At 40.1% G+C, this 22664-nt stretch overlaps 1 protein-coding gene across 1 annotated transcript in view; it reads right to left on the bottom strand.

Annotated features, from left to right (window-relative positions):
- Positions 1-22664, bottom strand: part of PYGB (glycogen phosphorylase B) — a 58341-nt gene that overhangs the window by 23605 nt on the left and 12072 nt on the right. Inside the window, exons 2-4 of the mRNA XM_027069426.2 lie at positions 20351-20452; positions 5556-5634; positions 2930-3033 (exon numbers count right to left, since the gene is read on the bottom strand). Of these exons, the coding sequence (XP_026925227.1) occupies positions 2930-3033; positions 5556-5634; positions 20351-20452 (285 nt within the window). The remainder of the gene's footprint in view (positions 1-2929; positions 3034-5555; positions 5635-20350; positions 20453-22664) is intronic.

Below are 22664 nucleotides of genomic sequence, written 5' to 3'. Positions count from 1 at the left end.
CATTATGTCTTAAAAAACAATGTGCCCAGGGGCACCTGGGTGGTTCAGTCAAGTTGAGCATCTGACTCTTGATCTCGGCTCAGGTCATGATCTCACAGTTGTGAGATCAAGCCCCATGTGGGGGCTCTGCGCTGGGCATGCAGCCTGCTTGGGATTCTCTCTCTCCCTCTCCCACTCATTTGTACATGCTCTCTCCCCCCAAAATTTAATTAATTATTAAAAAAACAATGTACATACCTAATTTAAAAATATTGCTAAAAAATGCTAACCATCATCTGAGCTTTCAGCAAGTTTTAATCACTGATCACAGATCACCAGAACAATATAATAAAGTCTGCAACATTGTGAGAATTACCAAAATGACAAAGTGAGCAAATACTGTTGAAAATATGGGGCCAACAAACTTGCTTGATGCAGAGTTGCCACACCTTTCAATTTGTAAAATATGCATTATGTGTGAAGCGCAATAAACCCAAGTGCAACAGAATAAGGTGTGCCTGTATGTTACTTTGAGGGTTTTCAAAAATTTTTATTCGTCTTTTTTTTTTTTTTTTTTAAGTAAGCCCTGTACCCAATGTGGGGCTTGAGCTCATGATCCCAAGATCAAAGAGTCACACACTCTACCAACTGAGCCAGCCAGGCGCTCTGGGTTTTTTTTCCTTAATGGTTCCTACACAGAAGTAAAAGAAGAATATTTGGTTGCAGTTTTAGGGAGGTGACACAGCTGATGTTATTGCCTGAATATGTGTCTCTCCATAGTACTTCTGGCTGGGCTTTTCTGTCTGGTGCAGGTAGCTATTCATCATGGGACCAGTCCTGCCTTTTGATCTGGTGCCATGTCTGTACATTAGTGAAATTCTCCAACACCAAAGCCTGGTCATCTCCTGTAATGTAATTCCATGAGTTGTTTGCAGAAGCAGCATCTCCTCAAGTACAAGAGGCAGGAGGGTGTCCTCTCCAGACCCCTCTCCCTGCCCCATGGCCAACAACACTGCTGTCTGACCACTGCCCACATTTAATTATGCTACAGCTAAACTCCATTAAAAACTGACTGGCTCTCATGAAAACAGGGTGAGAGGAGGGTGAGTTTATCATCCCACAACTGTCTTTAAATTGTTTTGCAAGATGGCAATAATATACAGAAATAGAACACCAGAAGAAAGAAATGTCTGTGGTCAAACAAAAAAACAACACAAAAACCCTTTCTGCCTTTAACCATAACACCAAGTAGGTAAGGAGGGGCCTCAGAGTTTCTGTCTTATGAAAGCACATTGCATCGACTGTAAGGAGCTGGAATGGGTTAAAGGACACGGGGGTGCAAGGGCTGGGGTGCCTCTGACAGACACACACACATAAGGAACTGTGCATGAAACTACCTGTAATGTACCAGGAGGAAGAGTGGAGTTCTCTTTAAGGCTGGAGAGAGTACTTCTACAAATTAAGCAATAGATACAAATCTGTTATGTTTTCTTTTACTGTTAGCCATACTTTTCTTTGCCAACTTTTTATTATGAGTGCTTTCAAACATAAAGAAGTGTTAAAAGAATTGGCAGTGAACACCCACGCACCTTCCACTTAGGTTCCATAATTGTTAACATGTTGCTATACTTGATTTCTCACAATCCTCCATCCATCGACCCATTAATTTCTTGATGCATTTCAAAGTCAGTTGCAGACATCTGTACACTTCTCCACGAACACTTCAGCATGCACCTCATTAAGTACAGTTCACCCTGTGTTTATTTTTTAGGTTAATATATAGACAGCAAAATGTGTAAACCTTAAGGATACTCTTGAGGAGTTCTGTCAATTGCACGTACCTGTGACACAGCCTCATCAAGATACAGGAGCTTTCCATCACCCCAGGCATCCAACTGTTTATATTCTATACCATTCTCCTGTTACAAACCTTTAATCCCAACCACAGCCCTGCTTTGTCTGTCATTTTTAGGAGCCAAATTATATTACATAAACTATTTTCTAATCAAGTGGAATAGCCATACCTTCGATTTTAAAGTCTCTTTTTTTTTTTAAGTTTATTTATTTATTTTGAGAGAAAGAGAGAGAGAGAGAGAGAGAGAGAGAGAGAGAGACAGCATGCACATGAATGCATGAGCAGGGGAGGGGCAGAGAGAGGGAGAGAGAGAATCCCAAGCAGGCTCTGTGCTGTCGGCACAGAGCCCCACTTGGGGCTTGAACTCACAAACTGTGAGATCATGACCTGAGCCAAAACCAAGAGCTGGATGCTTAACAAACTGAGCCACCCAGGTGCCCCCATTTTAAAGTTTTGAATGAGGGGAAATGACCCTCTTGCCCAGTGTAGGACATTGAGGTTGCACTGTGAGGTTATATTCTTTCCACCAATGTGTTCTTGGCCACCTCACTTAGCTATGGTTTGATATTTCAGGATCTAAGCCCACTCTTCCTCAAGGCACTTTGCTTTGCAGAGGCTGGCACAGGACACAGTGCCCTCAGTGGTGTCGGGGAGTGAAGGCAGAAGGTGGGAACAAAACCTACAATAACTCTTCTTCTAACTACTCCAGGTCAATTGTCCCACTGAGGGTAAACCAGAGAGGGCCACCTCTGTTCCATGCTGAGGTACAACAGGGAACCAGCAGGCAGCACCTGGCAACACCTATAAGGCCAGTTAGGCCCTGGGTCCCACCCAGCAGGCTTCCCAGGCTCACACAGAAGCTGTGTGTGATGAGCTCACACAAAAGATGGGCCTCTGGCAGCCCACATAGAGCTCTAAGGGAAGCACGAAGCTCACAGGATACCCCCGACCTATCCCACCTCTGCCTTGCCCAGGACGGGCAGACAATCTCTCCAGGAAGGAATTTATAATATAAAAAACTGAACTGAAAGTACCTGTTTGTTTTCTTCTGCACATGAGAGGTGGAAACAAGTGAAAGAACCGAGTTTCACCCACCTGCCAGCCGTTGACAATCTTCTGGTTAAAAATCCCAAACTCATAGCGGATTCCATAGCCATATGCTGCCAGGCCCAACGTGGCCATTGAGTCAAGGAAGCAGGCTGAAAATTCCAAACACAAAGAACTTCTTGGAATCAAAGATAATTAGCAGTTTTGAGGCCCACTGGAAGCAAGGCCCAGACACCCATGTTAAGTAGGTACTGGGACACTGGCCTCTGGATGCCAGACAGCGATTCAGTGGTAACCTGTCAGCTTCAGATTTCATGAAAGTCAAACTGAGCCCTCCCTCAATCCCTTCACCTTGAGAGCCATGGTCTGGGCCAAGAGGGTGTTAGTGTGGGGGCTGTGGGGAGATGGGAAGGTCAGAAGTGAAGAACCCCAGAGAGTCTCATCTAACTTGGCACACCTTTCAACACAAAGTCCCCTCACTGCTACCTTTGTCTTAGAGAGCTCATACAGGCTGAAGGCCTCCCCACCCCTGCACCTTCTACTTGTCCATGCTGTTTGGACAGTGGGGTAACACCACGAACTAGCTCTACACGCTAGTGAAGGAGGCACAAGGATGGGGCTGGGAATGGACATTTTACCATAAAAGAACTCAAACACCCAAGGCCCCTGGAACGTGGCTGGAGCAGCACATCAACCTAATAAGCCTTTGTTCCAATGAAAATGTCTTGAAAAAGACCAGTGTTTTAAATAAAGATCCAGAAGGCAGTCTTATTAAACTTCTGGATTAAAAAGGAAAAAAAGTCCACAAGAAACATCAGTAAATAAAATACTTGCTCAATTCACCAAGTATGCCCAGACCCCTGTTACTAGACCCTGTGCTGAGGGTTAGGAATAAGAGGATCCACAAATGTAAGATCTGGAATCTTGTTCTGAAGAAAGCATTCTCTCAGGAGGGCCACAGGACACATCAAGTTACAGCAGGCTGGGGGCTACCCACATCTGCACAGGTAAGAGGAGTCCATGGAAACAGGGCCCCAGAGGTCACACCAGTCCATGGGCAAGGCCAGTGGCACCGCACAAGTGGCAGGAAAGGTGACTAGGAAGGCAATAGGAACCAGACTATGGAAGGTCTGCAGATGCCCTGAACCCCTGAAGGGAGCAGATTGTGTTACAGCAGGGATGGGACTATCCTGCCTGACAGTCACCAGCCTTAGGGTAGGAGAGGAGTTTAGGCAGCTACCTGAGCTGTGAAGGAGACCGAAGGGTCTGGAGCCTCCTGGGCTTGGAGAAACAGGTGCTGTTTTTACTGACTGGGAAGATGGCTATAATCAACAGAATGCTATCGAGGGTAAAGGGAGCCGCAGGGGACTGATGACCCAGGAGCTCCCTCAGGGCTACGCGCTGCCCTCTGGCTGGGATGCCATGATCGGGTCTGTGTGGAAAGTAAGCTACAGCTTATTGTCTGGGATGATTTCACTGCCATAAACTAAGACAGAGCCCTGCATCTGAGAGCAGTAGGTGACACACAAGCTTTTCACATCAACAGGTGGAGGTGGGGCAGGCCTTGCAAACTGTTTCCTTATATAAATCTATGTACTGTTTTGTTTGGGAGAAATATATGCTGCATTTATAATTTCTGAAGAATTTAACTTAACATTTGAAAACAAAGGCACATGCACAAGCTCAGATAAACTTTAGGGTGTTTGATCCCTTTAGAAAATGACAACTCCCCAGAGGGGCAGTAATGCAAAGTGGTAGGGGCCTGAGCCCACCCTCCAATATCCCCCACACACAAGGGCAGCACAAAACTTATTTCTGTTCCAGAAACATTGTGCCCAAGAGCCTTGAAGCACACAGCAAAATCAAATCTCACTGTGACAGCTATTTCCACTTCTAAATTCTGGGGTTTTTTTTAAGTTTACTTACTTTTTTTTTTAGTAATCTCTACACCCAACGTGGGACTCAAACTCACAACCCTGAGATTAAGAGTGGCTTGCTCTTCTGACTTAGACAGTCAGGTGCCCCTCCACTTCTAAGTTCTTCATTCAGCTCCCTCTGACCTAAAAAAGCTACCAAAAAAAAAACCCCAAAAAAACAAAAAACAAAACAAAACAAAACAAAACAAACACCTCAAACAGGAAAAACAAGGCTGGATATACTGTCAAACAGAATGGCCCAAGGGAGCAATACCCTGAAAGGAATGACTCTGCTATTTCCAGGCAATCTGTTTACTACAGTAAAGCAGGAATAGCATACCTACATTCATAAATCATGTGTGTGTGTATGTGTGTACATGTGTATGTGAATGTGTGTGTGCACACATGCATATATATATGTGTATATGTGTGCACATATGTGTCTATCCATCTTTCTCCCAATTACTGGCTGCGGAAAGTGGTCAGCATACTGGAAACCCCCTCCCAGGGCCAGCTACCCAAAAACCAGCAAGCCTGGTTTTCATGATAATTAGGAAGTATCCCTTGTATAAAGGAAAAACATAATATTTTGCATTTTTTTCAATGTGGATGAAACACACTCTCCCATCCACTCAGAGGGGCCAATCTACACTGACAGACTGCTGTTCAGAGCACGGCTGACCTCTGCCTCGCCATGTGAGCAGTGGCCAGGGCATTACACCAGGAGAGACTGTGCACTAGCCAGGTGCCGGGTTTACCTGCCAGCCTCCCCAGGCCTCCATTCCCAAGGCCGGCGTCCTCTTCTATTTCCTCCAGTTCTTCCAAGTCCAGCCCCAGCTGTGAATAAAAACAAGGGCAACGTTTTAGTATTACTTAGTGTCTATCTTCCTCACACAACAGGAGGAAAGATATTAAATCTTGTGAGTTTCTATCAATCAAAGGTTAAAAAAGTCTGCTTTTAGACTTGGAAATCCAATGTTAAAATCCGGTATTTATGAAAATGAAAGTTTCCAGGTATCTCAAAAGCTGCCAAACTACTTGAGAATTAATAATCAGGGGAGCCTGGGTAGTTCAGTTGGTTAAGCCTCCCATTCTTGGTTTCAGCTCAGGTCATGATCTCACAGTTCGTGAGTTCAAGCCCTGTGTCTGGCTCTGAGCTGACAGCATGGAGACTGCTTGGGATTCTCTCTCTCTCCCTTGCTCTCTGACCCTCCCCCACCTCTCAAATTAAATAAACTTAAAAAAAAGAAAGAATAAATAATCCAAATGAGACATGGTTTAACATCCAAAGATATTGCCAGGTTATTAACCTACGTATAGTGAACAGATTATAACATATAGCCTAACACTAAAATTAGTGGTTTCAATAATTCTTTAATTGCATATGGTTTAATGATATTTATGTAACTTATTTATTTATTTACTAATTATTTAACTGCTTAGATTTATTATTCGCCTCTTGTATGTGGCCTCTTCTCTAGCTGTGGAGAATCTGTTCTGCCAGTCTTCAGGTCGTTTTCTGGGTTATTTATGCTGATGTGGTTATTAGGTAGGTGTGTCTGTGGGATGACGTGAGCCTAGGCTCCTCCTACTCTGCCATCTTCTTCGGATGTTCTATGTGACATCTTTTTAAACCAACACCTAAAACTACCTTTCCTGTGGCATCCCAACTACATTTGTGCAATCTTGTGAAATATGTATACAATGTTAAAAATCAGAAAGTAACAAAGTCACAACTTCTTCACCTGACTTGAAACCTTTCCAGAATGCATACCTGAAGGTTCTGCCTATCAGTTATGATAGATGGATAATTGTTCCATTAATCTGGCTTTAGTATGTTAAACTTCACAAATGGCTCTCATTAATTATCTTGATGAGTGGTTTTTAAACTTTTTGGTTTCAGGAAGACCCCCAAGAGCTATTCTTTATTGAAATTATATCTATCAATATTTATCAAGTTAAAAATTTAAAACAGATCAATGTTTTTAAGCCTATATGAATTCATTTTAAAATAATAAACCCATTAACATTAACATAAACAACATAGTTTAATCAAATATACAGTTTTAAAATGAAAACAATTTACTGAGAAGAGTAACAGTGTTTTACATTTCTACAAATATCTTTAATAACTGTCTCTCTTAGCATTCAATCTGTTGAGGTATAACATGGATATCTCTGGAAAGCTTCACCATATACCTGTGACAGAGTAAGAATAAACAGTTCTGATCTAGCAGACCCACTGAAAGGTCTTGGGGCCCCTGGGGTCTCCGGACTATACTTTAGGATCTGATAAATTACAAAGGGTAGAAGCAAAGTTGTAAGGACATAAAAACATCAAAGTCATAAAGAAACAGTTTAGTGTCTATTAAGTAAATTGAACAGCATTAACACAAACTGTGATCTGATTCAGAGTAAGATTTCAAAATATTGACTTAATTCCCACAGCAATTTCAAGGAGTGTGTTCCACCAAAGATATTTTGGATACGCAGGGGAGGCAGAATTTACCCAGTAATATACACTGGCTCCAAATTAAGCAACACATTTAACTGCATTTTCCAGATTTATCTGACTGTGAAACCTCTTATTCACAAAACACCTACTAAAGTCAGAGACCAGCATACCACATAAAGGCAGGCTATGTGGGAGGAAAGATGTTTTGTTCTTTTATGTTTTTACCCTTGAATGTTGTAGGTACATCTCAGCCTAGTAAGGCAAATTTTGCCATGAGTTTGAAAGTATTCAAAAGAGGCACAAATAGTAGCTAATTGACAGAAAGTAAAATCTTGCTCAAGTGGGTTTCAGAACCGAAGACAGAAAGAGCATGATAAAGCATCTTTAACCTTTTTGAGATATAATTCACATACCATATAAAATTCACCATTTGAAGAGAATAATTCAATGGTTTTCAGCATATTTACAAAGTTATGCAACCACCACTAATTCCAGAACTTCACCATTCCAAAAACAAACCCGATATTCACTGGCAATCATTCCCAGTTTCCCTATTCCAGACCTTGGCAATCACTTTTCTACTTTCTGTCTCTATAGATTTGCCTATTCTGGTCATTTCATTTAAATGGAAACAAACCACATATGGCCTTTTGTATCTGGCTTCTTTCAATTAGAATAATGTTTTCAGGGTTGATCCATGTTGGAGCATGTATCAGTACTGTTTATCACTGAGTACCTTTCCACTGGATGACTACTCCACATTTTGGGTATGCCTTTATCACATAAATGGATATTTAGGCTGGTTCCACTGGTTATTATGAATAATGCTGCTATGAACATTCAAGTACAATTTTATGGGTAGACATATGTTTTCATTTTTCTTGGAAATAAACCTGGGAGTGAAATTGCTAGGTTACATGGTAAATTCTATGCTTAACTTTTTGAGTAACTTCCAAACTATTTTCCAAAGTGATTCCACCATTTTACTTTCTCTCAGCAGTATATGAAGGTTCCAATTTCTCCATGTCCTAGCCAACACTTGTTCTCTGTCTTTACAAGCATAGCCACTCTAGTGGGTGCAAAGTGGTATCTCATGGTTTTTATTTACTTTTCCTGATGACTACTGATGCTGATTATCTTTTCACATGCTTTTTGACCATTTGTATACCTTCTTTGGGAAAATGTCTGTTCAAGTCCTTTGCCTATTTTTAAATTGGGTTATCTGTCTCTTTGTTATTGAGTTGTAAGAGTTGTTAATACATTCTGAATACCAGACCCTGATCAGATTTATGATTTACAAATATTTTCTCCCATTTTGCCTTTTCACTTTCTTCATAATGTCCTTTGATGACACAAGTTTTAACTCTCGTCCAATTTATCTATTTTTCTTTTTATTGGTTGTGCTGTTGATGTCATTTCTAAGAATCTATTGCTAAATCATGAAGATTTGCCTATATACTTCTAAGGGTGTTAGGGTTTTAGCTCTTACATTTAGGTCTTTGATCCATTTTGACTTAATTTTTATATGGAGTATCAGGTAGGGATCCAGCTTCATTCATTTGCATGTGGACATCCAACTGTTCTAGCAGTATTTATCAAAAATAATATTTTTTCTCTATTGAGTTATTTTGGTACACTTTCTTAAAAAAAAAAGCAATTTGACTATATAGGCCACCAAAAGCACAGGTGACAAAAACAAAAACAAAACAAAAAAAACTGGACTTCATGAAAGTTAAAACTTTTCTGCATCAAAGGACACTGTCAACAAAGTGAAAAGACAACCTGAGAAAAAATATTAGCAATGCTAATCACATATCTGACAGGGGATTAATATCCAGAATAGAGAATTCCCAAAACTCAATAATAACAATAAAAACAAACAACTCAATTCAGAAATGGGCAAAGGACTTAAACAGACATTTCTCCAGAGAAGATATTTAGATGGCCAGCCAATAAGCACATGAAAAGATGCTCAACATCACTCATCATTAGGGAAACAATGGGTTTTTTTCTTTTTCTTTAAATTTTAGTTAGTTAACATACAGTACAATATTGGTTTCAGGAGTACAATTCAGTGATTCATCACTTACATACAACACAGTAGGGAAATAACGTTAATTAAAACCATAAGAGATACTATCTCCCATATATTAGAATGGCTACTATCAAAAAAAAAAAAAAAAGAAAATAACAAGTGTTCAAGTGTTGGTGAGGATGTGGAAGAACTGGAACTCTTGTGCACTGCTGGTGGGAAAGTAAAATGGTTTCACCACTGTGGAAAACAGTATGATGGTCCCTCAAAAAGTTAAACATAGAATTACCATATGATCCAGAAATTCCACTTCTAGGTATATACCAAAAAGAATTGAAAGTAGGGTCTTGAAGAGATATTTGTACATTCATATTCATAAAAGTATTATTCACAGTAGCTAAAAGGCAAAGCAATCCAAGTGTCTATAGACCAATGAATGGATGAACAAAATGTAGTACATACATACAACGGAATATTATTTGTAGATCCTTAAAAAGGAGATTCTGACATATGCTCCAACATGGATGAATCTTGAAGATATTAAGCCAGTCATAAAAAGACAAATATTGTATGATTTCACTTATATGAAGTACCTAGAATATCAAATTCATAGAAACAGAAAGTAGAATGGTAGTTGTCAGCAGCTTGAAGGAGAGAATGGGGAGTTAGTGTTTAATGGATATAGAGGTTCAGTTTTGTAAGATGGAAAGAGTTCTAGAGATGGATGGTGGTGATCATGGCACAGTATGAATGCAATTTATATTATGTGTATTTTACCACAATTTCAAAATAATTGGGGGAAAATCAGTTGGCTATAAATGTGAGGGTTTATTTCTGGACTCTCAATTCTATTCCATTGTTCTATACGTCTATCCTTATGCCAGTACCACACTGTCTTGATCACTGTAGCTTCATAGTGAGTTTTGAAATTTGGAAGTGTGAGTCCTTCACACTTTGTTCTTCTTTCAAAAAAAAAAAGTTTATTTATTTATTTTGAGAAATAGAGCATGTGTGGGAGGGGCACAGAGAGAGGGAAAGAGAGAATCCCAAGCAGGCTCCACACTGTTCTTTTTCAAGCATGTTTTAATGATTTCTGGTCTGGGGGCACCTGGATGGCTCTGTCGGTTAAGTGTCTGACTCTTGATTTTGGCTCAGAGATCTCACAATCATGAGATCAAGCCCTGCTTTGGGCTCTGTACTGAGTGTGAGCCTGCTTGGGATTCTCTTTCTGCCCCTCCCCCACTCACCTGCTCTCTATAGATACATACATACATACATTCATACATACATACATACATACATACATACATACATACATACATACTGATTTCTGGTCTGTGCATTTCCATCTGGATTTTAGGATCAGTTTGTCAATCTCTGCAAAGAAGACAACTGGAACTTTAGTGGGGGATTGCAATAAGTCTGTAGATCAATTTGGGGAGTATTGTCATCTTAAGATTCCAAGTCATAGATGGACATGAAATGTCTTTTCATTTTTAGGTCTCCTTTTATTTTTCAACAATGTTTTATAATTTTTAGAACATAACTCTGCATCTCTTTTGGAAATGAATTCCTAAGTATTTCATTATTTTTGATGTTATTTTAAGTGGAATAATTTTCTTAATTTCATTTTCAGATCATTCATTGCAGTTACATAAAAATTCAGTTGATTTCTGCATATTGATCTTATATCTATAAATTTGCTGAACTCATTCAGTTGTACTAATATATTTTTGTTTCATCTGCTCAAAGAGATACCTTTCCTTCTTCCTTTCCAATCTAGATGCCTCTTATTTTGTTTTCTTTTCTAAATACCCCAGCTAGACCTGTCAGTATTATGTTGAGTAGAACTGGTGAGAGTAAAATCCTTGGGACAAAGCAGCAGGTTAAACACCAGCTGGGAACACCATCAGTCCAATAGAGACTGCAGGACACTCTATAGGACAAACCATTTCAACAAATAAACTGGAAGGCAGAAGAATAAAAAAAGAGAAGCCTATAGATTAATAGAGACTTAAGAGACATATCAAACAAATGCAGCTAAGTTTCTGAATATACTGCTTAAAAAATTATAAGGCATTATGCTAAGTGAAATAAGTCATACAGAGAAAGACAGATACCATATGTTTTCACTCTTATGTGGATCCTGAGAAACTTAACAGAAGACCATGGCGGGGTGGGAAGGGGAAAAAAAAAATTAGAGAGGGAGGGAGGCAAACCATAAGAGACTCTTAAAAACTGAGAATAAACTGAGGGTTGATGGGGGATAGGACGGAGGGGAAAGTGGGTGATGGGCACTGAGGAGGGCACCTGTTGGGTTGAGCACTGGGTGTTATATGGAAACCAATTTGACAATAAATTTCATATTAAAAAATTATCAAAAAAAATTATAAGGCAGTCAACAAGTTTGTCAACTGCCTGAAAATGATGGTCAATATCTTAGGGGTCATACCGGTATGACGCTATCTTTACAGACACCTGTTGAAATGGCAATAAGTGAAATATGCTGTTTGATATTAGCTTAAATAATCTGGGAGTAGCGAGGGATGTGAGGGAAATGAGAAGTCATGAGTAGGTCTTGATGACAGGTGGAACCCAGTGATGGGTATGTGGAAGGAGTTCTTCATAGCAGTCACTCAATATTTGTACATATTTTAGATTTTCTATGATAAAAAAAATATTTAAATGTGCCCTTGATGGCAGTCAGGAGGGAGCTGCTTCTGTTGAAGTTCTAGTTTTTAGTGTAATCTGCTCCCTGGAACTAATTTCCAGCCCTGTATGATACACTGGTGGTGTGTTTCACTTTTCATATTATATTATAAATGGGGGAGGGGCCTGGGGGAGGAGGCCCACCCAAGCCCCGCATCATCATCTGATTCCCACTCAAAGCATGTGGCATCCCACTTTATGAATAGAAGGGCCCAACAACCATGTACCTAGAGACAGTAAAGCTTTGATCATCATGAAAACCTTTCAAATACAAGATTAATTAAAACTTAGAAATACCACTTTTAAGAAAAAGATGTACAACATTTAAAAAGATATATGCTACCCTTCATTTTCTAACTCCCTATAATTAACATGTTATTTGTGTAATTCATTATAGAGATGGCATAATTATGGCACAAACATTCCCTCAAATCTTTACTATCTGTAAGAACATATATAAAGTGAATGTTTTGAAAACTAAAACACTTCCTATAACAATAAATTCCACTGAAGACCTAGACTTTACATGTTTTGTGGTCCTTACATACGCATTCTGATGTTCATATTCAGTAAACAGAATTCAAATGACAAATTTGAAGGATAACCTCTTTTTTAGATAATTTTTTTCATTCTAATTCCAGTAAAATTAACATATGGTGTAATAGTTTCAGGTGTACAATATAGTCATTCAACAATTCCATATATCACCTGGTGCTCATCACAACAACTGCACTCCTTAATCCCCATCAACCTATTTCACCCATCTCCCGACCCACCTCCCCTCTGGAAACCAGTTTGTTCTCTACAGGTAAGGCTCTGTTTCTTGGCTTCTCTCTCTCTCTTTTCCCTTTGCTTGTTTCTTAAATTCCACATATGAGTGAAATCATATGGTATTTGTATTTCTCTGACTGACTTATTTTATCAAGCATCAATAATCTCTAGCTCCACCCATGTTGTTGCAAATGGCAAGATTATTTTTTATGGCTGAATAACATTCCATTGTATATATACAATTTCACTCTTCTTTATCCATTCATCTATTGATGGACACTTAGGCTGCTTCCATAATTTGGTTATTATAAATAATGTTGCTATACACATAGGGGTACATATATCCCTTTGAATTAGTGGTTTTGTATTTTGGGGGTAAATACCCAGTAGTGTGATTGCTGGATCATAGCATAGTTCTATTTTTAATTTTTTGAGGAAGTTCCACACTGTTTTCAAGAGAGGCTGCACCAGTTTGCATTCCCACCAACAGTGCAAGAGGGTCCTTTTTCTTAGTATCCTCACCAACACCTGTTGTTTCTTGTATTTTTTATTTTAGCCTTTCTGACAGGTGTGAGGTGATATCTCATTGTAGTTTTGATTTGCATTTCCCTGATAATGAGTAATGTTGAGCATCTTTTCATATGTCTGTTAACCATCTGATATCTTTGGAGAAATGTCTGTTCATTTCTTCTGTGTGCATTTGTAAATTGGATTATTTGGGGGGGGGTGTTTAGTTGTAGAAGATCTTAATATATTTTGGATACTAACCCTTTACAGGATAGGTCATTTGCAAATATCTTCTCCCATTCTATAGATTGCCTTATAGTTTTGTTGATTGCTTCCTTCACTGTGCAGAAGCTTTTTTATTTTGATGTAGTCCCAATAGTTTATTTCTGCTTTTATTTCCCTTGCCTCAGGAGACCTATTTAGAAAAATGTTGCTACGACCAATATTAGAAACTTTACTGCCTAGAACTCTCTTCTAGGATTTTTGTGGTTTCAGGCCACACATCTAGGTCTTTAATCTATTTTGAATTTATTTTTGTGTATGGTGTAAGAAAGTGGTCCATTTCATTCTTTTGTATATAGTAGACCAATTTTCCCAACACCATTTGTTAAGGGACTTTTTCTCATTTGATATTCTTTCCTGCTTTGTCAAAGATTAATCAACCATATAGTTGTGCATTCATGTATGGGTTTTCTATTCTGTTCCATTAATCTATGTTTCTATTTTTGTGCCAGTACCATACTGTTTTGATCACTACAGCTTTGTAACATGGCTTGAAGTCCAGAATTGTGATGCCTCCAGCTTTGCTTTTCTTTTTCAAAGTTGCTTTGGCAATTCGGGGTCTTTAGTAGTTCATATAAATTTTAGGATTGTTTGTTCTAGCTCTGTGAAAAATGTTGTCAGTATTTTGATAGGGTTTGCATTAAATGTGTAGATTGCTTTGGGTAGTATAACCATTTTAACAATATCTGTTCTTCCAATCCATGAACACAGAATGCCTTTCCATTTCTTTGTGTCATCTTCAATTTCTTTCATAAAAAAAGTGTTTTCTAGTTTTCAGAGTACAAGTCTTTCACCTATTTGGTTAGATTTATTCCTAGGTATCTTATTATTTTGGGAGCAATTGTAAGTGGGATTGTTTTCCTAATTTCTCTTTCTGCTGTTTCATTATTAGTGCATAGAAATGCAACAGATTTCTGTACACTGATTTTGTGTCTTGTGATTTTCCTGGGGTGCCTGGGCGGCTCAGTCAATTGAGCATCCAACTTTGGCTCAGGTCATGATCTCATAGTTTGTGGGTACAAGCCCCACGTCGGGTTCTGTGCTGACAGCTTGGAGCCTGGAGCCTGGAGCCTGCTTTGGATTCTGTGTCTCATTCTCTCTCTGCCCCCTCCCCAACTTGTGCTCTGTCTCTGTCTCTCAAAAATTAATAAAAATGTAAAAAAAATTTAAGAAAAGTGTTTTATAGTTTTCAGAGTACAAGTCTTTCACCTCTTTGGTTAGATTTATTCCTAGGTATCTTATTATTTTGGGGGAAATTGTAAATGGGATTGTTTTTCTAATTTCTCTTTCTTCTGTTTCATTATTAGTGCATAGAAATGCAACAGATTTCTGTACACTTGATTTTGTGTCTTGTGATTTTCCGGAATTCGTTTATCAGGTCTAGTAGTTTTTTGGTGGAGTCTTTAAGGTTTTCTATATAGAGTATCATGTCATCTGCAAATAGTAAAAGTTTTACTTCTTCTTTACCAATCTGGATGCCTTTTATTTTGTTTTGTTAAGAGCTGTGACTAGGACTTCCATTACCATGTTGAATAAAAGTGATGACAGTGGACATCCTTGTCTTGTTCCTGGTTTTGGGGGTGGCAGGGAGGAAGCTTTCAGTTTTTCCCCATTGAAAATGACGTTCACTGTGGATTTTCATATATGGCCTTTATTATGTTGAAGTATGTTCCCTCTAACCTTACTTTGCTGAGGGTTTTTATCATGATCAGATGTTGTGCTTTGTTTTTTTTTAATTAAAAAAATTTTTTTTAACAGTTTTTATTTTTGGGAGACAGAGTGAGACAGTGCGAGCGGGGGAGGGGCAGAGAGCGTGAGGGAGACACAGCATTGTTCAGGGCTCAATGTGGGGCTCAAACTCACGAGCCATGAGATCATGACCTGAGCCTAAGTCAGGCTCTTAACCGACTGAGCCACCCAGGCACCCCTGTACTTTGTTTTTTTCGTGATCATATGTTGTTCTTTGAAAAATGCTTTTTCTGCATCTACTGAAAGGATATGGTTTTTAATGCTTTCTCTACTGATGTGATATCTCATGTTGACTGATTTGTGAGTTTTGAACTATGCTTGTGTCCTGGGAATACCACTTGACCGTGGTGAATGATTTTTTTTTTAATGTAGTATTGGACTCTGCTAGAATTTTTTTTGATGATTTTTGAATCTGTGTTCATCAGGGATACTGGCCTATAGTTCTCTTTTTACGTGGTGTCTTTATCTAGTTTGGGTATCAGGGTAATGCTGGCCTCATAGAGTAAATATGGAAGTTTCCCTTCCTCTCTATTTTTTGGAAAAGTTTGAGAAGAATAGGTATTAACTCTTCTTTAAATGTTAGGTAGAATTTGCCTGTGAAGGTATATGGTCCTGAGCTTTTGTTTGTTGGGAGTTTTTTGATTACTGATTTGATTTCTTTGCTGGTAATCGATCTATTCAAAATTTCTATTTCTTCCTGCTTTAGTTTTGGTGGATTATATGTTTGTAGGAATTTATCCATTTCTTCTAGGTTGTCCAGTTTGTGGGCATATAGTGTTTCATAATATTCTCTTACAAGTGTTTGTATATCTGTGGCATTGGTTGTTATTTCTCCTCTTTCATTTGAAATTTTATTTATTTGAATCCTTTCTCTTATTTTTTGATGAGTCTGGCTAGATGTTTATCTGTTTTGTTGATCTTTTCAAAGAACGAGCTGCTGGTTTCATTTATCTGTTCTGGTTTTTTAGTTTCTATATAATTTATTTCTGCTCTAATCTTTATTATTTCCTTCCTTGTGCCGGTTTTGGGTTTTGTTTGTTCTTCTTTTTCTAGCTGTTTTAGGTGCAAGGTTAGGTTTTTTTTGTTTTGTTTTGTTTTGTTTTTGTTTTTGATTTTTCTTGCTTCTTGAGGTAGGCCTATATTGTTATAAACCTCCTCTTAGAACCACTTTTGCTATATCCCAAAGGTTTTAGACATTGTGTTTTAATTTTCATGTACTTTTATTTCCATGTACTTTTGGATTTCTTATTTGATTTCTTTGTTAACCCACTCATTGTTCAGCAGCATGTTATCTACCCTCAAAGTATTTGTGGTTTCCAGATTTTTTTCTTATGATTTCTAGTTTCATAGTGTGGTATCAACACTACAAAAAGATGCATGGTATGACTTCAATCCTTTTGAATTTGTTGAGACTTGTTTTGTGGCTTAATATGTGATCTATTCTGGAGAATGTTCTATGTGCACCTGAAAAGAATGTGCATTCTGCTGTTTTAATATGGAATATTCTAAATATATCTGTTAAATCCACCTGCTCCTATGTGTCATTGAAAGCCATGGTTTCCTTATTGAATTTCTGTTTGGATGATCTATCCATCAATGTAACAGGGGTATGAAAGTCCTCCACTATTACTGTATTATTACCAAACAGTTCCTTTGTGTTTATTATAACAATTTTACATATTTGGGTTCCTCCATGTTGGGTACATAAATATTTAAATTATATATTCTTATTGGATTGCCCCCTTTATTATTATATAGTGCCCTTCTTGGTCTCTTGTCACATTCTTTGTTGTGAAATCTATTTTGTCTGAAATAAATATTGCTTCTCCAGCTTCTTCTGACATCTATTTGCATGATAAATGTTTCTCCATCCCTCAGTTTCAATCTGTAGGTGTGTTTAGGTTTAAAATGAGTCTCTTATAGGCAGCATGTAGACTGGTCTTTTTTTTTTTTTTTTTTAAATCCATTCTGACACCCTATGTCTTTTGATTGGAACATTTAGTCCATTCACATTCAAAATCATTACTGATAGATATGTATTTATTGCCATGTTATTACTTATTTTCTGTTTTTTTCTGAAGTTTTTCTCTGACCCTTCTCTTTCTTTCATGGCTTGCTGGTTTTCTTTAGTGATATATTTGGATTTCTTGCTCTTTATTCTTTGCATATTTGTTAGTGGTTTTTGATTTGTGGTTACCATTAGGTTTATATATACCATCTTCTGCATGTAGCAGTCTATATTAAGTTGATGGTTGTTTAAGTGTCAACCAATTGTTTACTCCTCTCTTCCCTGTGTTTTAGGTATGGATTGCTTTTGTTGAGTCTGTTGGGGGTACTCTGGGCTTCCTGGATCTGGACATTGTTTCCTTTCCCAGATTAGGGAAGTTTTCAGCCATTACTTCCTCAACTAAATTTGCTGCCCCCTTGTCTATCTCTTCTGGGATCCCTATAATGTTATTGTTTGATGGAGTCATTTGTTCTAAGTCATTAATTCCTTCCTCTGCGTTTTCCAGCCTGCTGTTCATTCCATCAAGTGTGTTTCTCATTTCTCCTATCGAACGCTTTATCTTTCTTATGTTATTCCTTATCTCAGTGTTGATCATCTCACCAATGCCTTCCATTCTTTTCTGAAGTCCAACAAGTATCTGGACTTTAAATTCTCTATCAGGTATGTTATTTATGTCTCTCTTGCTTAGATCTCCAGCTGTGGCCTTATCTTGTTCTTTCATTTGGGATAAATTTCTCTGTCTTCTCATTTTAAGTCTCTATGCCTATTTCTGTATGTTGGGAAAGTCAGCTATATCTCCTATTCTTGAGAGTAATGGTTTTATGAAAAAGAGGTCCTGTAGTGTCCTGCAGTGTAGTGTCCCCTATTCTCCAAAACCTGATGCTTCAGGGAGTGTCTCCAATGTGTGCTGTGTGTGCTCAACTATTGTGTTCTGGCTGCTTTATCCTTGAGACCAATCATCTGCAGAGGCCGTCTTTGTCTATTGTGGGCAATGTTTAATCCCTGGCCTGAATGTGGCAACTTTTGACTAGGTGTGCTCTGGTCAGCTTGTGAAATGAGACCTGTCTCCACCACTGCTGAAACCAAGGCCTCTCAAAACTCTCACAATGGGAGACATGGTGTAAGTAGGGGTTTGAGCCAGTCTTCTGGGGGGAAGGGACCTGCCACCCTGGGACTGAGGCAAGCATGACTGGGAGGGGCAGTTCCACCAGGATGCTGGGGGCATGACTTTGTGAAAGCAAGTTACTTAGGGAGTGATGGCACTATGCTGGTTCCCGCAAGTGGCCCTGTGCTTATACTGATGGGTAGGGGAGAGAAGCGGTGCCTGCCAGTTCCTTTGTTCTCAGAGGGGTCTCTGTAAATGCTGCCTCTCTAGAACACACTCCAAAATGAGCAAACACCCTTCCCACTGTGTGTTCCAGGTCCTCTCCAGATTGTTGTGTCCACACAGTATATCTAAAGGTATTTGTCTGCCTTTTCTCCAAGAGCAATCCAATGCCTCTGGGTTCTATCCCAGCCAAGCCTGTTGAACTTTAAAATTCCAGCCTTTAAGGGGTGCCTGGATGGCTCAGTTAGTTAAGCATCCTATTCTTGGTTTGGCGCAAGTCATGATCTCACAGTTCATGAGTTCAAGCTCTGTGTCAGGCTCTATGTTGGGCCCTACACTGACAGTGCAGGGCCTGCTTGGGATTATCTCTCTCCCTCTTCTTTGCTCCACCACTCAAGAAAATCAATTAAAAAAACAAAACAAACAAACAAACAAACAAAAGCCCTCCAGCCTTTAAGCCCCACTGGTCACAAGAAGTCATGAAACTGAACCTCTCTCACTTTCCAAGTCAACTGCTATGGAGATTTATCTATCCCATGCACTCCCCTGTGTGCTAGTCTATCTCTTGCCCTTTTCTGCAACAGTGGCTCCCTCCCCCACCACAGTGGGCACGATCTGATCCATTTCTTTCCCAAACTGTGTCTCCGTACTTCCTACCTTCTTCGATGTGGCCTCTTCTCTCCCTTTAGTTGTGGAGTTTGTTGTGTCATTCTTCAGGTCGATTTCTGGAGTACTTAGGGTGGTTTGATAGCTATCTAGTTGTGTTTGTGGGATGAGGCAAGCCTAGGGTCCTCCTACTCCAACATCATCTTCCCTTCCAGTCTCTTCTTAGATAATTTTGAACATACAATTTCCATTTTGGGGAGTCCAATCTTTTTCCAAATTTTTATTGTACCATGCCTGAGACCCATGTGAGGTCCCCACCATGCTGCTACCAACAGGGCCCCCAGAGTGCCTCCCACCCTAAACTGAACCAAAGCAAAGGCAGTGGAAGGTGCTGGGGGAGGGAAGACTCTGGTGAAGACCCTGCTATGTACGTGCAGAAGGGCAGAAGTGCTACATATTCACACCCTACAAATTGTACACTGAGTGTCCAGTACAGGAGGAAGATGGGTGTCCAGGGAGGTGGGTAGAGAGCAGAAAACAGACAGGATGGATTTCAGCTCTGCTCTAAAACCACAAATGAACTGTGTACGGAGTTAGCCTCCAAGTGAATAAGTGTTCATTAAGACCCCTTAAGCAAAGACAGTTTTTATTCCAACTGGGGAGAAGGGGCAATTTTATACCTAGAGAGTAAGATGAGCACAAAAAGTTGCCTGGGGTGGGAGAGGGGCCCAGAGGTGGGTTACTAGTTCAGTAAGGCAAGAATGAAATGGACAATACCAAGCACTTCTGCCCTGGGGTAAATCTGACCCTGGGGCGGGTGTGAGGAGTACAATGGCTCCTAGAAGCCTTGAAACCTTAGCACCACAATGAAAAGCCATGCTTGCACTCCCATGTATTAGTTTCCCATCCAATCCTTACTTTTTCCCCTTGAGAAAGAGTGTCACCCACCAACCTAGTCTCCCCCATGTAGGACAGACTATGCTGTAAGTCACTACCAGCCCCAGACGGCAGCAAATCTCAACATCAATGCTCACCTCTGTGGGGCCTGGATTAAAACTCAGTGTGCTGCAAGAGGCTACCCACCAGCCCAGCCCCAAAGCACTGTACCTGATAAATGGCTTCATCACAAGCATTCTGAAGGCCCAGGTTCACCATTGTGTTCTGCAGCGTGCGGCCCATGTAGAATTCCAGGGAAAGATAATAGATGCGCTGAGGAGACAAAAGAAAGAATCTTAGATTTCTTTTCCATCCTGACACATGAGGAAGATTAGGGTGATGGGCAGATTCATAAAGGCACCTACTTAGGGGTCTCATTTAGGCTACCCACAATCCCCCCTAAATGGGCTCACTCCCTTTGCCGAGTCTTGGCCAAACTCAGCTTTCCAAAGGCAGCACGCCCAGGACCCTTCTATAGCAAAACTCTGCTCATTGCCCTTCTGGATATAAGCTGGCCTCCCTAGATGGGAGGAGGCAGGGCAGGGCAGTGGTAGGGAACAAGGCTCCCAGAATGGATAGAGCCAGCTCTGAACTTAGCTTGGCCTCTTCCCCACCATGAGCCCTTGAGCAAGTGACCTCTTCAAATCTCTAACACAGGATGAAACAACTTGGGGGGGGGGGGGGAGGAGCGCGGGGGGGGGGAATATTTTCAAGTATTAACAGCTTTTAACACCCATGTTAAGTACTCAGTAAACACCACACAGTCAACACAACTGGATGGATGGATGGATGGATGGATGGATGGACGGACGGACACAAGTCAGGAAAGTTTCTACTGCCTATTGGCTGGCTCTGGGGGATTGGAATATGTGACTTTCTATGTAAACAAAGAGGATGACCACCCACACTCACTGGGAGCTGAGTTGGGTTCTAAGCCCTTCCCATGCATGGTACCATTTACTCCTCACAAACCACCCAGTGGGGCCACTGGGTGGCAGTGGCAGAGCCACAATCTGGCCCTCAGAGTCTTGCTTTTATACAGGACTCCATGCTGCTTCCTGCCATCAAAAGTAAGGTCTGGAAAAATAAATGGGGAAGAAGGGAGAAATATTCCTCACAGATAAATTCCAATGAATGCATGCAGATGGAACGAGCGAAACAGAAAATCAGCATGAGAACAGCACAGTGTAACTGCTGCAGACAACAGCCACAGCTGAACTCTGAAGCCAGCTGGCACAGCTTTACTATCTGCACAGCCTAATATCTCCCCCAAAGTATATACTCATTACCATGTGGTTTTAACAAATGTCAAAAAATTCTCTGATATTCTTCACTCCAGCAGGTGGTGCTCAATCCCCTCCCCCTTGAGGGTGAGTTGGCTGAGGTGAGTCTGGGAGGGAACCTGTAACTTTACAGGGGAAGAACCTGCTGACACCACCTTCCCCTGGTGACAAGGTTAACATCACCAGTGATGGGTTGTGATGATGCGCTGTGATGAGAAGGGGGCTCCATGGCTTGAGGTATTCTTTCTAAGCTCGATAACCCACACTAATTTGGAGAAAACCTTGTATGGGCACCAACTAAGGGTTGTTTTATGAACTCCCTGGCCAGTATTCATCAGATTGTCCAATGTTGTGAAAGATGAGGAAAGACCAACCACCATCGCCAATGGGAGGAGATTAAGGAGACATAATAACTAGAGGGCCCTGGATTTGGTCCAGGGACAGACAATATTAGAGGAAAAACTGGTTAAAAATGTGAAGAAAGTGCTGAGCCAGTGCTAGCTTACTTTGATAACTGTGTTGTGGTCATGCAAGATACTAATATTAGGGGGAACTGAGGGAGGGCTACATGGTACTCCACACTATGTTTGTGGCCCCCTGAAAATCTAATGTTGCTCCTAAAGGAAAAGTTAAAAAAACAAAACCAAGCCTTGAAAAAGGGTGTGTCGTGAGTGTGTACACATGCATAATGATGAGAATGTGTGTCTTGGATTCAGATGTGAGTCCATGGAAAAGTACTGACCGTACTATGGTTTTATCTTTCCTGCAGGTTAAAATGTTCAAAATACAATTAAAAAAAATCAATTTCCCTACTGTTGCAGAATGCAGAGAGAGAATTCACTTTCCACAGACTGCAGAGAGGGCTTGTCAGGGCTTTACTGGAATGCCCGCATAGGGTGACCTACCTGAGTGGCTTTGAGACCCACGTTCCATGCAGTGACTCTCTTAAAGCGTCTTTTTTATACTACGTTTAGATTTCTGAACAGCAGCTGACTAGAAACCTTTTGAAAAAACTCTGTGGCCATGGGCCATCCACTTGCTGTTTCAGCAGTGTTGCTCTCTGGGCTTTTATAGCTGCATTTATACCATTACTTCACATTTTACTCCTCAGAACCATAAAACAGCCATAGAGGGTGAGCCAGGAAGAAAGGGGTTCCACATTTGCAAAATATACAGGCAAAGGAACTAAGATAATGGAGAGA

This window comes from Acinonyx jubatus, chromosome A3 (assembly GCF_027475565.1).
Source record: "Acinonyx jubatus isolate Ajub_Pintada_27869175 chromosome A3, VMU_Ajub_asm_v1.0, whole genome shotgun sequence".
Classification (NCBI taxonomy): Eukaryota; Metazoa; Chordata; class Mammalia; order Carnivora; family Felidae; genus Acinonyx; species Acinonyx jubatus.
Note: the sequence above shows the minus strand (reverse complement) of the source record. Positions and strands in the feature narration are given on the sequence as shown.